The 17,353-nt window shown below is 36.8% G+C and overlaps 1 protein-coding gene across 2 annotated transcripts in view; it reads right to left on the minus strand.

Moving 5' to 3' along the window:
- CLSTN2 (calsyntenin 2) overlaps positions 1-17,353 on the minus strand; it is a 361,722-nt gene that overhangs the window by 54,322 nt on the left and 290,047 nt on the right. For both annotated transcript variants that reach the window (XM_026854581.1, XM_026854582.1), the window contains 3 exons: positions 10,620-10,805; positions 4,734-4,982; positions 4,032-4,153 (listed from right to left, as the gene is read on the minus strand). In XM_026854581.1, the coding sequence (XP_026710382.1) occupies positions 4,032-4,153; positions 4,734-4,982; positions 10,620-10,805 (557 nt within the window). The remainder of the gene's footprint in view (positions 1-4,031; positions 4,154-4,733; positions 4,983-10,619; positions 10,806-17,353) is intronic.

Consider the following 17,353-nt stretch of genomic DNA (forward strand, 5'->3'; position numbering starts at 1 on the left):
TACAGTTAAGTATGAGAAAATAAAGAATTAAAAAAGTTGACAAACACATCATGATACTCAGTTCAAACCTTTGCATGGAAAACTGAGAAAAAAGGTCATGGTTTTGAAACAAAGGCAACACCTGCACTTCCAAGGAAATGGTAGTAAGTAAAAGGAGGAGCTACCTCTAATTGGGACTCTATTGCAGATGTATGGGAAAACCATGCAGGTTTTTTTACTCAGCATGCATTAGAGACAGCACGATGATTTTCTTTAACATGGCTCTTTCCATACCTTTTATTCCAGATTACTACTAATGGATTCTCTCACAACTAAGATAGTTAATTTCCTAAAGGATGAAAGTGGAGAAACCTCCCAAACTATACAGTTTTCTTCCCCCCCATGTTTCTTATAAGTAGTAAGGACACCTTCAGTTTAAAGTCTGTTACCTCTGATTATTAGCATTTTTTGCAAACATACACATCTTGTATGAGCAGTTCCATACTAAAGGCACATATGCCCATGGTTATGGCACTCCTGGGTCATGCATCCTCAGCACATTAAGTAAAAAATTAGCCTAGCAAAGTCCAGTAAGTTTAATGGAACAAATAGGGGTAAGTACACTGAAAGCCATACTGAAAATAAATCCTTAGGTCTATGAACTAAACCACACAATCTTCCCAAAGCTAACTTGGCAGCCACTACTATGTGGAAGTTTCAGACACTTGCTATGCATGACCGTTATGATGGCTGTATTGTATCACGAGGCTTCAGATGTACTGCTCAGGTGTAGCTACATAAAATGTTACGTGACTCCTTGTATTCATCCAAGAATGGAGTCTGCAACTAAGATGGGTGCCACACCCACCTGCCACAGAAACGAGATCTAGAGAATTAAATTAAATTTGGAATGATAAGTTCACAGTCTTGGTCAGTGCCTTAAAAGAATGAGTAGTCTGGTGGACTGGGTAGAGCCCAAAGCAGCTGGTATAATAAATTTTACTACTCTGCAGTAAGAGTGATAAATGATTTCACTAGTTTATGTTTCACCCTATACCAAGGTCACCAGATTCCTCTCAGCAAAAATAAGCTATGGATTGTTGTCGCAATCATAAAACAAGCTCAGCAATAAAGTACTGTGCCACATTTTATTCTGCTATGGCTGTGCTTTGTACCAACCCCTGAAGAGTCTTCCACAGTCATATATGCAGTATCATCCACAGTATCCCATATCACAGTGCAGTCCAGATGGTGAGAAACTGTACAATACTTAGGTACAGCTCAGTTCCCATGCTTTTCTTAAAAACCAAGGAATCAGAGGATATGACATGAAAGAATGAACAATTCTGAAGGTGAGATTTCCAGAGGTATTTCAGTATCTAAACATGCAAATATGCAACTGGTGGGATTTTCAGGAGTGTCTAGAGCACTTGATCTACTTTTGAGAATCTAGCCTTAGCTTCTTTTTGTATTGAGATCCAGAGGAGTTTGTAGTGGGATGTTGCTTTTTGATGTGGTTCTAAAATATCCTGTGCTTTCTAAGGTAGACCACTGTAGGTAGATAGCAATAAGATGGCATAATTTTATTACTCTGAAGTGAAAATCTCTGACTGCCTTGTCTTCAAAACCATGCAAGTTCCTTACCAGTCCGTTATTCAGATATGTTTTATTTTCAGTTTCTTTTAATTTAATATACTATGTAGGCCAGATGGAGCATTGAAGAAGAGGTAAAGAAGCAATCTTTACTAGGTCCCTTAATGACACAACTTGCAACAGAATCACTGTGACAATACAAATTAATCATCATGGAAATCTGGTCACACAACCCATAACAAACTTTATTTACACTTTAATCTTACATTCTTTTTCAGCTAGAAAGAACAGTTGAAAATATACTGTGGAAATCAATTGACAGTAGCTGAATGAAAGAAAATGAATGATGTGACCTAAAAAAATCTTTTCTATCTCTAGTTTCCATCATGTAGGAGTTTTCAATAGTCGTTGGGAAGATTCTCCCTTCAGCGCCCCAATGCAGCTCAACTGTTCTGTAGCACTACAATTTGGGAACATACTTTAGGTTACACAAAGGATTATTGGCAGTGAAATATACAGTTTAGAAGCAAACAGTAGAAATTAGTTAACATGTCAAACAGTACTTTGGATTGCCTTTAGTATATGCTCTTGCTGAGATGGCTTCAACAAAATAACTTCTCTCCAGAAACATAACTCAGAGTACAAATGATTGAATCTCAAAATATCTCCAAGGACTTATTCAGTCATCCCTAGTTGAAATCTTTGTGTTCCTCTAGGATTTACATCACAAACATGAGTTCCTGTCACAAGATATTTGGGATTCTACTTAAATGTCAGCTGAAGATGTGAGAAGTTTTCTGCTGGTGCAACTCCCCTAGGTTTATTAATTTCAGACAAAATCTGTAGACTTGCCCAAGGTACTTTTTATCCCTTGTTAGATAAAAAATAGCACTTAACAAGTTAGATACACACACTCTTAGCATGTAGTTTTGAAACAACGCACCCTCAAATTCATACACATTTCCCAAATCAACAGACAATCCAGAAATAGATCTCTGAGATGAGCAACACTTTCTGCAAGGAAATAATGCCATCAAAATAGAAATATAAAGAGAGAATGTTGCTCATCAATAACATGGATGCTAATCAAATTCCAGTGCAAGGCTAATCACACACAAATGTTTGCCTGATATGAAAAAATAATATCTTTTATGATATAAGAAAGAAAAAATAATCAGAAATATGTTAGAACTTCTGTACTTTCCAGTTTATGCCATTTTTCCTGTCCTTTTTTTTTTTTTTTTTTTTTTTTTTAATAAAGTAATCATAGATGGCAACAGAGATGAAAAAGTCCTTTCACACAATCAAATATATACCCTGTCAATGGAAAATTATCTTTGACTGTACATTTTCCAGTATTTTGTAATGGTTAAATTATAAGAGTTGCCCATGAACTTCATTTATTGAGAGGACATTGATCCTTTCTCAAGGTAAGGATATAGAAGAGAAGGTGATTGCATTCAACTTTCAAAGTCAAAAAACATTAACTTTGTATTATCATTACTTTAGATTCTTAGTCTAGAGTTTAGGAATAGAAACCCTTCTTCAGCACTCAGAACAGCATTATCTGAGGTGACATCAGTTACTCATGACTTGTAATCTTCAATATGAGTTAATGTAAATTTACCCCTTTCTAGACACTGTAAGATCAAGTACAGCAGAAACTGCTTCCAAACTGGTTAATGGAAATGCAAATCAATACTATGATCATCACATAGTTTCTTACCACAGTCATCTGATAATCATGACAAAAATCATGTTTTTATACGCATTCTGAAGGTGAATTAGGAAAGCAACCATTCCTGTATCTACATCTTCAATATCATAGTTTGGACTAAAAGACATGAACAAACTTGCTTTGAAAAAATACTAATTTGCCAAAGTCTGTCTTCCTTCATCCAAATGATCTTTATCCTGCTTAGAATTAATAAATCTATGAAAGGCACCTCTTATCTCTTTAATAATAATTTCCCTGCGATATACTCTTCATAATAAGGAGAAATTACATACAGCACAGCAGATGAAATTAAAAGTCTGCAGATTAGATTTACAATATATTACAAAAGCCTTTCTGTGTGTCAGCATACTTTTTATTGAAAAGGTTTCCATCACTTCCCTTGTGCTGATTAAGGAGATTTTTTTAATGATAAATGGAAAACTTTTAGGGAACTATATGCAATGTCATATCTCTATCCATTGCTGAAGGATATAAATATCTACTTACTGTTTAAAACGATTCCATTAAAAACCCTACTGTATAAAATGACTCAACCAAGTTAACTCATCTATCTCTTTTAATGTGGATCCCAATTAGAGTTATAACAGTTACAAGTTGCAATATAATTGCAATAGACTTCTAATTTTCCAAAGCAGTTATGTGAGGATTTGTGTCATTCTCTATGATTTCTACAGGGGATGAAGAGAAGGATGGGTTACAGATAAGAGAAAACCACAGGTACCTGATCCAGTTTCCAGTGGAACTCTGCAGGACGGAAGGTGTCAGCCTGATCAAAGTCTTTGCGCAACAGAAATACTAATCGGCAGTTGTGTACGTACAGGGCATAGTGATGTCGGTTCATCTCTGAAAGGAGGGGACCAGTATGATCAGTGATCTGAACTATCATCAACACTTCTGTTAAGGTGAATTTAAAGCAATATACACCTAAACCACAAAAGACAACCAAATAAAGAACCCCAAAAGAATTGACTTTTCTCAACAACATGTATCGTTATGTTTCTGGGGGAAGCCACATATGGTAAGCATCTTCCTGAATTATGCCATATTAGTCTTGTTTATGGAAGAATTGTGCTCAAACTAATAAATAAACTCCAAATCAATATTTAATATAACTAGTTTCAATTAAGAATTAAAACTGTTTTCTCAATCTAAATAATAATAAAATTAAACCTAATTTAATTTTATCAACCAACTTCTATAAAATCTACAGATATGTTCACAAACATTTTCCAAGAAGAGAACCAGTGCTCGAAACTTAGGTAGACATCAGTCCCCTCAATAAGCTATCAAGTCAACAAAGCTTAGAGTGGTACCATCCAAGCTTAGTAACTTTTTTTTTTGAGACTAAATTAAATGAGAAGAGAGGATAACACTCTACTAACTTTGTTATGCTCTTTACCTAACATTTCTTCAATACACTCACCTGTCTTGTCAGAGTTGCAGAGAATAGTCTCTTTCTCAGCTCTTAATCCAGGACTAGGTCCATGTTTCATCCACAGAGTAATGGTGAATTGATCAGTTAAATTCTTCGGGACTATTCCATCTGGGATTTTCGCTCCTTGCTTTCCATCAAATTTAAAAATCATGTCATTGTTATCCATGAGAAGCCCAGCTGTCCAGTTAGTTGTTGCGCTGGGAGATGGTAACAGGTCAATCGCACCTGAGGAAGCTCCTGCAAATGATATATAATGATGAGAGACTAATGAAAAAAATGTGAGGATTAATTTAATTCAGGCCAGGGTTTGGATTCAGAGTCTTTAGATTATTTTTACTATCCAAATGGTCCTACTAGCATCACCATCAAATCACATACATGTTATAAAATACTGACCACAGGAAGAGTTCTCAAGATTAAATGTATTGCACAGAAAGCTAGAGACAATATTTTAAAGTTATCTTTCTTGAAACTTCTCATTATTTTCTAAAATTCATTAATGACATTTCTTCTGTTATTTCAAGAACTGCTAAGACTAAACCCCAATTCTTTACATCCACCTGAGAAGCTTTACATCTTAACCCCCTGACAGCATGGAGATATATGGTATGTGGGGATGACGTGTTGCAAAATACCTGTGCAGTGGGAATGAATTTAGGACAAGTCATCTAATGCCCAGTAGACAGCCAGGGATATTCCCAATAATATTGATATGAATGTTAATACATACAGAGTATTTGACCTAGAACAGACAACATCCCTTTAATTCCGGATTCTGGAAGATACATGATGGTTGTAATGCCATGTGTTCTTTTCTAATGATAGATCTAAGACTTTTAAGTGGTACTTACCACTCAGATTAGGATCTCTGCCTCCCCAACCCAAAACTAAATCATTAACAAAGTGGTCCCCAGTACACAGTACTTGTTTACTAGAATTAATTGGGGGAAAAAACCCCAAACAAACTAGCAATGGAAAATGCTGTGGTGCCAAGTTCTGATAAAATAGCACAATTCTTTCCAGCTCTATGTCTTCTTACAGCTTAACAATTGTCAGACACTTTTAAAAACACATAATGAGCTACCCATAACCTTTACACAGCTCGTGAGAGATAGCATTTAGCAAAAAGTGTGCTTCCCAAAGTAAAAAGCTTGATCTTTGTATTCTTGTTGATGATTTGTCAAGTAAAAGTATGGTGAACAAACAACAACTGCATAAAAAAATCTCACACTAGTAAGATTACTCATCCTCCTTCAGTGTCCAAGGAGAGAAGAAAGATCCCAACTTTCTGCAAGAGTGTCAAATTTTAAGCCAAGAATGTGCAGAATTGTATCCTACGGATTTTTAAAAAAGTATTACAGTAATGATAGGAAAACATTTTTAAGATTCAGTAACTGAATCTCTTAGACAATTCTCCAAAATTTATTGCAGTAAAATGAGGTTATTTTGAAGTGATAGTAATATCAAACCTAACACCTACATGTTCAGAATTTGAGCACAAAGTGTATTTATTTTATAAACTGTAATTCTCTCTGTCTAAGAGACATCACTGCATTACTTAATACAGATGGTATCAATAGGAGCACATCAAGCTCAGTTTATCCAGATGGCACAATTTGTGATTTTTTTTTATTTTTTTATTTTTTTTTTTTAATTCAAGCCACTAAAAAATAAAATTACTTGCATGGGACACAAGTAAAACCATAATTTTCTTTTGTGTTAATATTTATGGTCATCTTTTAAACTTACAGAAGGAAATTGCTTGCACTGTGGTGTATATCAAAGGAAATATGCTTCTAAACGGGCATATGTTTATATTGAGAAACTTATGGGCTCAAAGAATAAGCTTCATCCCTTACTCTATCTACTCTGGCCATAAAAATTGGAAAGATCTATTTTATTTCCACTAGAATATATCTGTGGGAAAACTCCAGAATGGAAGTCTCTCATATTGCTTTTAAACTGATTCAGCAAGATGCTCAAGTAAACTACTTTACTTTCCCAAATTAAGGTCAGGTTTGTGTAAGAGCATTTGGGAAATCAGTGCCAAGCTCAACAGGTTCTACTTTATCTGCCCATATTTTTGTGGAGATTTATGCGTTACTTTGGAACCTTATCCTGTTAGTGTGTGTTAATCCTTGACTGAGAACAACTATTGGAATATGTGCTTCAGAGATTTAGCTGGAAGAAATCATACTTTGATTTTTTGATCCTAATACATTAAGCACAGTTTTGGACTGAGACCCCTGAGGTATGCCTTGCATATGAAAGTGCTTGGTTTCACAAGCAACTTAGAACTGGCCCAACTTCTCTCCGCACCCTGCATGTTTGTGCTGCAAACTTTGTGCCAGCATAAGCACGTACTGCTGGTGTTTGCTGAAGTGGACCAGACTGTTGGCTTAGCTGGAAGCTTACTGTCCAAATAAAACTAAGCACAAATTTCTACTTTTCAACCAGATCAATTGCCTTCAAACCTCCTGCAAAACTACACAACTCAGGATAAAGGAGAGAGGCCAGGATCTACCCTCTTAGCCAGAGCATGGCCTCTACTCAGTGTTTCCATCTTTAGTTTCCCATATGCCATGTGCAATTCCATTATTTTCTATTTTATCTACATTTAGAGGGAAAGAAGACAACACCATAGCTCCTTCCACCGTATTCTAGTCTCGTTAACAGAGGTTTTTTTTTTTTTTAAGTGAAATTTATTCTGGATATGTTTTTGCAGTCTAAATTGTGCATTTTATACATTCTTTATTTTTTATTATTGTCAGATGACAAGGTGAAAAAATGCTTACTAAAATGCTTTGAGGCGCAACACTAATAACTCCTTGACTTTAAAATGACTCAAGCATAATTTAATCATTTAAACTGCCCACCTTGACTGTCAAAGTGAGTACAAATCCCTGAATTATTGAAAAGCAGACTTAAACCATCAGTCATATAAAAAATGAATTTTAATGCACTGTCCTTAGCATCTGAATTCTCTAGATTTCCAAAAGATAAGTGAAGAAATGAGCATAGGATTTATAAACTGTGTCCTTAATTATAGAGAGACAATCTTGCATTTTATATGGCATAGATGAATATTTGTCTGTGATCACTCAGTTCTGCACTCTGCAGTCACACAGTGCTTTACAAGTAGGAAAAAATTCAGGGTTTCCTTCCTTTTCAAAGAATTGATTCATCCAACCATTAGATACAATAAGATCATTTCTGGGAGAAAATTGATTTCCATAAATAATTTAACCTGCTTTCATAAGAGTTGTCTCTACATTAAGGATGGTAATAAATACTAAATACCAAAATGTAAGCCAGTCCAAAAGCAATTATGATGTAAAGTTCATTGTTATTGACAACCTTTTTATTAAAGTCCTATTACAAGTTTCTATCCTACATGTTCTTTATGAAGATATGGAAGTCTTGGATGAAAAAAAAATATTTTTTTGGCCGTGAGAATTTCCCCCCCCTATTTACAAATAGATTTTACATTCTATCTGTTTTCTCAAGTGTTTTACATTCTGTTCCTTCCCAGATGTTCTGAATGAAAACTGGAAGTTCAGCAGTAATGTTAGACAGCACATCTATCCATCAGCTCAAAGGCTGCCTGTAACTACTACAATGGCATTGACAGACCTGCTGAAATGTTTTTGATCATTCTGCTTTTCATCAGCTTAGGCTGCACATGGTGCAGACACATGGTGCAGACAATGAACTAAGACTAGACTAGTATTGAGAAACATCTGGTTAGTTCAGGAGAAAAAGAGAAAGACTTTAAATTCTCACAGAATCATCTAGGTTGGAAAAGAACTTGAAGATCATCCAGTCCAACCATTAACCTCACACTGACAGTTCCCAACTCCACCAGATCCCTCAGCACTATGTCAATCTGACTCTTAAACACCTCCAGGGATGGGGACTCCACCACCTCCCTGGGCAGCACATTCCAACACCTAACAACCTGTTCTGTAAAGAAATGCTTCCTAATATCTAGTCTAAACCTTCCCTGATGCAACTTGAGGCCATTACCTCTCATCCTATCACTTATTACTTGGTTAAAGAGGCTCATCCCCAGCTCTCTGCACCCTCCTTTCAGGGAGCTGTAGAGGGTGATGAGGTCTCCCCTCAGCCTCCTCTTCTCCAGACTAAACAACCCCAGTTCCCTCAGCCACTCCTCGTAAGACCTGTGCTCCAGACTATTCTCTTTTCTACTGCTTAACTGTCAGCAGGTAAGGTAGTCAAGCCACACTGCAAGTTGAACTCCTTAGACTTCACACAACCTTCCTCAACTAAGGAATTTTCCACAAGCAGAAGGTACTTACTTTGGGTTCTACACTTAAAATGATAATACTGTCAGATATAGTTGCTATTATTGGTTTATGTCAATGTAATAATTTGGTGGTTTAGATTTTGTATGTAGTGATCTACTCTGAATGATTGTGCCATTTGCAGTTCAAGTCTGTAACAGACATAAAGAAATATTCTTTTTGTTGCCAATACAGGTTCTTAGAGGAGGCAAAAGTACTTGACTTTAGCTATAACATCTTTATTTTTATTAAAATTCTAGCATTTTATGAAATCAAGTCCCTGATAGGTCACATAGCCTTGCTCAACATCTCAGTTTTACTGTCATTAACACGATGAAGATGCAGATGGGTTTTCTCCTGCTTTTCTAAGATCCCAGTCAGTTGGATAAAGATACAGGATCAAAATTATGATTGTATATAATCTTAATTAAGCAATTTTCAGGTTGAAAATATTCAGATTTTATGAGAATGCTTCTACTCCCACTCACCTTTACCTCACTTTCCCAGTCTCCACAGGTAACTGGTAACTGCAAACTATTTTTCCCTGGGAACTGTCTCTCCATTTTTAATAACTTAGTAACACTGCCTGAAAATTTTCATTTAAAAATTATTTCTTAAAGGTTAGTTTATCGATCTTAACATATCTGTAATACTGCTGTGTGATTATCAAAGCAAATGTAAGCCATACAACAGAGTACCCCAAACCAAAATCCATGCATTTAAATGGAAAAAAAGTACATTTGCTACTGTAGCTCAGACAGGAAACAGGTAAAGAGACATTTTGGAGAAGATGAGAATCAATGTTTCATACCATGAGGTCTCTAAGAAGACAGGATTTTAGAGGAGGATGAGAGACAGAAGATCGCAAAAGCAAATGATAAATGGCTTGATGTGTGGTCACTGCTTTGCCACAGAAGTAATCTTAGTCACAAAACCACAGCAGTATCTTCAAGTATTTAATCTACCTTTCAAAATTAATTTGTATCTTTTAGACTAAGTAATCAAAAAGCAGGAAGAGGGAAGAGAATATTTAGGAAACCTTTCTCCACCAGGATATCTCTTTTCCGAAATTTGTGTTTCTTAAATATTTTTGCTCAAATGATTGCCCCAGATGTCCCTTTACTTTTTGTTTGGTTTTACTCTGGCACAGTATTTAGCAGCAGAACAGAAAGCTGGCTCAGGAAGACTGAAAGACAAGATGGAGATTCAATTCTCATCAAATCCTATGGTCTTCCTCTGATGGCAAATCTATACCTGAAATCTCACTACACTGTCACACCACTATTAGTAGCAGAGGGAAGAAAGAGCAAGAAGGAGGTGGAATGAGGATAAAGAAAAAAAAAAAAAAAAAAAAAAATAAGCAAGGAGAAAGTATGACAAAGAGTGAAAACAAAAGGAAAAGAAGAATGGAGAACCGGTCAAATATCACCCCTCCCTTCATTTTCATTGCTACAATCTGGAATAAACCAGCTGAGCTAAATCCACGGTTTGCATGCTAACAGGTCACAAGGAACTGGTGCTTTATGTGGAAAAATATTATTATTATATCAATTGAAAGCCATATCCATACCACATAATTTCTGCAGAGATTTTTCTGAGTACGTTTCACGATCACAGCCCTTTCCAATGTAATTGGTCTGTAATTCAATGGTGGTATGTATTGAGGAAACTGGTCCATCACACGTTTCTAGATGAATGCTGGGAAACAAAGGTATGCTGCCAGAACCAGGCTTGTATTCAATCCGTTTGTTCCAGTCTGGAAAAAAAACAAGAACAAGATCCAAGAGTGACTGAAAGAAGGGAAGGGAGTTATATAATTTTAAGACATACTGTTCTCGAAGTCACTAAGACAAAGATAAATGTTTTTGAACTTGTCATCAATAAGTTACTGTCCTAAAAAAAAAAAAAAATGCCCCCTTTTTATACAAGAGTGTCAGGCTCAATTAAGTAATACTACTGCTCCTGGAGTCACACAAGCATGGGGTGCATACATGATCTGAAAGAATTGCTAATTGATGCCAGTCTGGATCTCCGATATCCATGTTCCTGTGACAGACTACAAGCTAGCTCTACAGGGATGAGACTACCTGCTGCACTGAATTTTGTCAGATTTCATAGTTTTGTGATACAGAACAAATATCTCCAAGGCCCAGGCTATATACATCAGTCTCACTGAACTGTGAACATAAGCTAATACAACACATCTGTAGTGTCACTTCTTGTCTTCAGTTGTCTTACTAACTTTGTGAAGTATTACTGACAGAAAGTTACAGCTGAAAGGACTACTCACTCTTTCAGCTAGATCTGACTAATCTGTGGTTTTGCTTATGCAGATGTCTCACAGTCCACAACATTTAAGCAATCACCTGCCTTAGGCAGCCACCTGGACATGCCATACATACCACTATGCTTCTCAACTGCAGCATTTAATTTTTAAATCCAATTAATTATGGTGCGTATAATGTGCTTCAGAGAAAACGCAAACAAGCAGCATTAAAAACAATATTTCAGTTATCACTACAGTTCACATTTTCATAGAATCATAGAATGATTTGGGTTGGAAGGGACCATCAAGGTCATCCAGTCCCACCCCCCCTGCCATGGCCACTAGCCCAGGTTGCCCAAAGCCCCGTCCAACCTGGCCTTGAACACTGCCAGGGAGGGGGCAGTCACAGCTTCTCTGGGCAACCTGTGCCAGGGCCTCACCACCCTCACAGGGAAGAATTTCTTCCTTAGATCTAATCTAAATGTACCCTCTTTCAGTTTAAAACTGAGGACCTCTTGTCCTGTCACTACAGGCCTCAGTAAAACGTTTCTCTCTGTCTTTCTTATAAACCCACTTTAAGTATTGAAAGGCTGCAGTATGGTTTCCCTGGAGCCTTCTCTTCTCCAGACTGAAAAACCCCAGCTCTCTCAGCCTTTCCTCATGGGAGAGATGTTCCAGCCCTTTGGCCATTTTTGTGCCCTCCTCCTCGTTGCTCTAAGGTTGTCATATCTTTCTCATACATTTTAGCCAACTCCAGCGAAGTTACCATGCAACATAAATAAGAATGCCACATTAATACAGAGACGCAAATAGTTAATTATTTTGACGCCAAAAAACTAGTCAACTTTGCAACCTAATGTGTACATCTGTATATCCATAAAATTTGTCAAAAGAAGTACTCTTGCATACACAGATAAAATTTATCTGACTTTTTGTAATCCTAGGTAAAAGAGGACTCCATAAATGGAAGAATTCTAGGTCCTGGCAGTCAATAAAATCTCTTAAAGCAAATGGACAAAGACATTCTTTCTAAATATCAGTGAAAGAGAATGTAATTTTATATATATATATATATATATATATATATATATATATGCGCACTGCGTAGGTGAAGGTGTTTGGTGTTTTTCAACAGATCTCGTTTACAGAAAGCTTGAAAAAAGTTACTCTCTCCTACAATCTTAAACTGGACTAAAAATTTACAAGAAAACCTGAAAGTCCATGCAAGCATTTTGAAATGTAGAGCGGTCATTAGTCCAGAGTCCAGACAAAGAAGATAGGATGCTGACAGTCACTGGTCTGCATTTCAGAATTCTGAAATTTTCTTCATGACTTTTAATCCAAATAGTAATCATATTGCATTTTCTTCTCAAGAGGAAGCTGAGACCTCATGGAACATTCTGAAAGTATGCTTAGTATCTATTTTTATTAAAACCTTTAGGACTTGTATATCACTAGCTAAAAGACAACTATGACCACTACCTGTGCATGCACCAGCTGAATAGCTATTTCAGCAGTAATTTTCAGGTAATAATATTCAGCCCAATCATTTCATACTAAGTTAGATTTGTTCTGCAATATCGCATAATTTGTCTGCAATTGTCAATTTAAAAGTTCCCTTAGAATTTCAAGTATCATATAGTGTACATCATTACAACAATACATTTCTGTTCCCTATCTGTTTCAGAAACTTGAGGTTAACATATTTCCAATCAAAAAGAGCAGAAAATTCTTTCCTATACTTAGGGTGAAAATAAAATAATTTGCTGTGTTGTATACAAGCTAGTAATATATAAATTATTGATTTTTATAGTCTTTTATTAACCAGTTAAAACATTATATTCCTGTACCCAAAAGGAAAAATAAGAGTGTCTCATACATAACTAAAACATTTCTGACTATCTCAGCAGCTTTCAGGTTTCGGCCACATTTTCATTTCTCATTTATATCAAATTAACCAGCACTCATGCAAAATATTTGTTACTGTATGTGAGATGTGACTGAATTATTAACTGTAGCCTACCTGCAACTGCACACACAGCTCCAGTTATATGAAGAATGTAATATAAAAACCATGCTCTTTAAAATGCCACTACTCACAAGGAAGAATAATGGAGGGGACCTCTGTTTCTGCCACATGAATTGGAAGAGGTGTTTTGTTTTACAGTATTACCTTTCAACTTGCAGAAATGGCAAGATCTTGGCAGAGATCATGAATGCTGAATGTTCTAAATCACTTGCAATTATCTCAGCGCTAAATTGTAAAACATCAACAAGACTTGAACTATTGTCTTTCTACCTTGGTCCCCTGCAAGCGTCATAGACCAATCCTAGCACTTCTTTCACTGACTTAGTACAGCTTTAGGAAATCCATCAAGGAGTCCCTCTCCATGTAGAAGGCATTCCCAGGAAGACATGAGGCAATACTGGAGTATGATACAAACCTGTGATAGCAGGACAGTCCTTAAAGATAGCAAGAGCTCTGATACAAATCAACTGGATTATTTACATAGTACTCGCCCCCATGGTATTTCAGCATTCCAGAGGTGTTGAAGCCGAGGCCAGCACCCTCTGTATCTCACCACCAGTAAAGTTAGAACAAGCAACATGAAGTAGTGACAGTGTGAAGAGCTTATTGTGAGAAGAAAAAAGGTCTTTCATGTAATTTTGAATGTGGTGAAGATTGTTATTTTTCTTTCTCCCAGAATAACATTCTGTATTGGACACATTCAAAGGATCAGCACTTTCCCCTCAGGAACATGGTGGCACTTTTTTAATTCCTCTAGAATTGACTCAGAGAAAGAATCTTATGTAACCTTAGTCTAAAAAAGCCTCTGAATTTCAGATATTTAAATACTGTATCTTAAAACATGAGTCATGTCTGAGGTTATGCAAACCGTCAAAAGATACACAATCCCTTCTGAAATGGTAGGTTGCACTAGATTAGCTAAACTCAACCAACATGGTTCCTCTGACGCAAACTGTCACGTAACACCACCACAATACAGTGCAAATTTAGAAAGGTAGGCACAGTCTCCCCAACAGGGGGGGAAGACTAACCCCATGGGAAAAGTTTGAATAAAACTAGCCCAGTTCAGTCCTGCAGAAGAAAACCTTTGGATTTTTTTTTAATTCAATAGACTTCTGCTTGCCACTTGTAATATAAAGCTCTTCCAAACAATGTAAGGCTGGATTACACCTACAACATAGAGTGCAAATATCACAATGTCAGGTTTATGGTTCAGATTTCATCAATTATAAAACAACTGTGTAACTTGGATCTTGATCTCTGAGACACTAAAACTATTCCAAGATCAAAATGGATAAAACTTCAGTGACAGTTTGAGCCTTTAAAAGTAAATCCCAGTGCACTAAATAAATTTTTCTTTTAACAGAAGGATAATATAAAGAGTTTCATTGATCTCTACACTTAACAGTTTAGTACATGAATCTCTCTTCTTGTGATCCATGTATTATATTTTAATTCATTTCTAATGCTTCATGTCACTAAGAATGATTTAATCTGATTTTTTCTTGAAGGAGCATGGCACTCGTGCTGAGGTCTGACCTGACTCATGTGTCCTCCTACATGTGTGTGGCCATGAACTTTGATTCCACATCATGACAGTAAAAACAATGGCATGGCATCTAGACAATTGCAACACAACTCCTACTATGCCAGTGAAATGCTATGTTGGACTCAAGATGTGCATCCTAGCAGCCAAATATAAGATAAAATTTGTGTAGTGCTATTAGTGAGTTTCTGCAGCATCTCTACATAATAGCTGGAACATAAGGTTCCCAGAGCAATGTAATTGGTGGATCTTATGTCTCCTCTCCAGCATCTTTGCATCTGTCCTATCTATGAAGGATTTATACTTGGCTAAAGGTTATTCTGCTGCTTTTTATTTTTCTGAAATCATACACTTCACAGCTTTGCTGAAGTACTTTTTTTAATTAAACATTTTTCTCTCTATCAATTTGAAAATCTGAAACACTCTAGAATAAATAAAAATATCAGTATACACAAAGCATTTCAAACAAGATCAGAAATGTCTCTGTAGTTTTGCAGAAAGTACACTTATTTTCATGATTTATAAAACTTCCTGTATCTTAAAATCAGCAGCGAGGCAGCTCTAGATACTGTACAATGATATTTGGAAGAGCAGTGCACTATTCTCACAAAACTACAATTTTCTTTCAACATCATGAATTTACTGGAAAGTGTACATGTTGCCAGAATATCATATGCTGCAGCCACCGCAATACCTCCCGCACATTCTCCACATGCAAAAGATCAATGGCCATAAGACATTTTCAGAATGTACACACTTTGGTGGTTGGATTTCTACTTTGAACTAAAGATAAAGGATTTTTTAGTGAAACGGACACATGGTAACAGAACAGTTCCTGCATATTTTCTCTTGGGCAGCATTCTCTCTATTTATGGACTTATAAATTGTGGCAATTAAAAAAAAAAACAAAAAACAAAAACAAAAAACCATTTCAAATTATTTTTATTTCCCATTTGGAAAAAACCCAAAACCCTAAGACACACAAAGCAATTACCTTATCTGTTCTGCTCCCCTGTTTCCTGATTAACTCTCCTCAAAACTTCTGAAAAAGGAAAATTTATACTTGCAAAAAAGGAAATCTATGCCTTGCGACAGACCTTTCAAGAAATTCTGAATGCTGTTTCTTGACACAGATTACAGATGAACAAAACTGAGTTAAGATTATTAAATTAATTTTAAGTGTATCTTGATTGTTAAAATGGATCATCTGCTATGCCTTATCATGTCAGAAGGACAGTCAGAAAAAAAGACTGGTATTGCATAATATGCCTGACCCTTTCTTAAATACATTTGTTTCTGTGAAGATCCTGCACTACATAAAAATAACCAGCTCTGTTCAGTTTGTCCAAGCAGTTTCCCATTCATTAAATTGATCATTGTACAAAGGACTGAATTTGGTAGGATGTCCCCTAGTTAACTAGCAACAAATCAGCTAGTAAGCGTGAGCAGAATACTACTTCCATCAATGTCACTGTGTGTTGTCCAGAATATAATTTTCTAAAACCAACTTGGTAAGTTTTAAAGCATCAAGCTGTCACCACTGAGAAAAAAAAAATTAAACACGATTTAAGTATCAGATAGGATATGCTTCCTGTGTGTGTTTAATAATATACACAAATACCATTACACACATAAATTCCATTTAGGATATTTTCTCTTAACTGATATTCCCTCCTTTTTTAAAATTTACATATATATGTACACAATAGACATATGTACATGCATATATACATACAGACCCATACATATGCATGTATACATAAATTAGGAATGTTTTTAACCAACACTGCAAAATAATCTGATGAGTGATTTGATATCGTCCTGAGTAACAATCACACAATACATGAGGGACAACCAGATGCTCAGGCCCAGTCAGCATGGGTTTATGAAAGGCAGGTCCTGCTGACAGACCTGATCTCCTTCTATGACAGGGTGACCTGGTTACTGGATGAGGGAAAGGCTGTGGATGTAGTATACCTTGACTTTGGTAAGGCCTTTGACACCACTTCCCACAGCATTCTCCTGGCAAAACTGGCTGCTTGTGGCTTGGCTGGACACAAGCTTCTCTGGGTAAAAAACTGTCTGGACAACCAGGCCCAGAGAGTTGTGGTAAATGGAGTTAAATCCAGCTGGCGGCCGGTCACGAGTGGTGTCCCCCAGGGCTCGGTGTTGGGGCCACTCCTGTTTAACATCTTTACTGATGATCCAGACGAGGGGATCGAGGGCACCCTCAGTCAGTTTGCAGATGACACCCAGTTGGGTGGGAGTGTTGATCTGCTCGAGGGTGGGGAGGCTCTGCAGAGAGACCTGGACAGGCTGGAGCCATGGGCTGAGCCCAACTGGAGGAGTTTCACTGAGGGCAAATGCCGGGGGCTGCCCTTGGGCCACAACAACCCCCAGCAGCGCTACAGGCTTGGGGAGGAGTGGCTGGAGAGCTGCCAGTCAGAGAGGGACCTGGGGGGG

Source organism: Athene cunicularia (assembly GCF_003259725.1).
Source record: "Athene cunicularia isolate RWA chromosome 9 unlocalized genomic scaffold, athCun1 chr9_part1, whole genome shotgun sequence".
Classification (NCBI taxonomy): domain Eukaryota; kingdom Metazoa; phylum Chordata; class Aves; order Strigiformes; family Strigidae; genus Athene; species Athene cunicularia.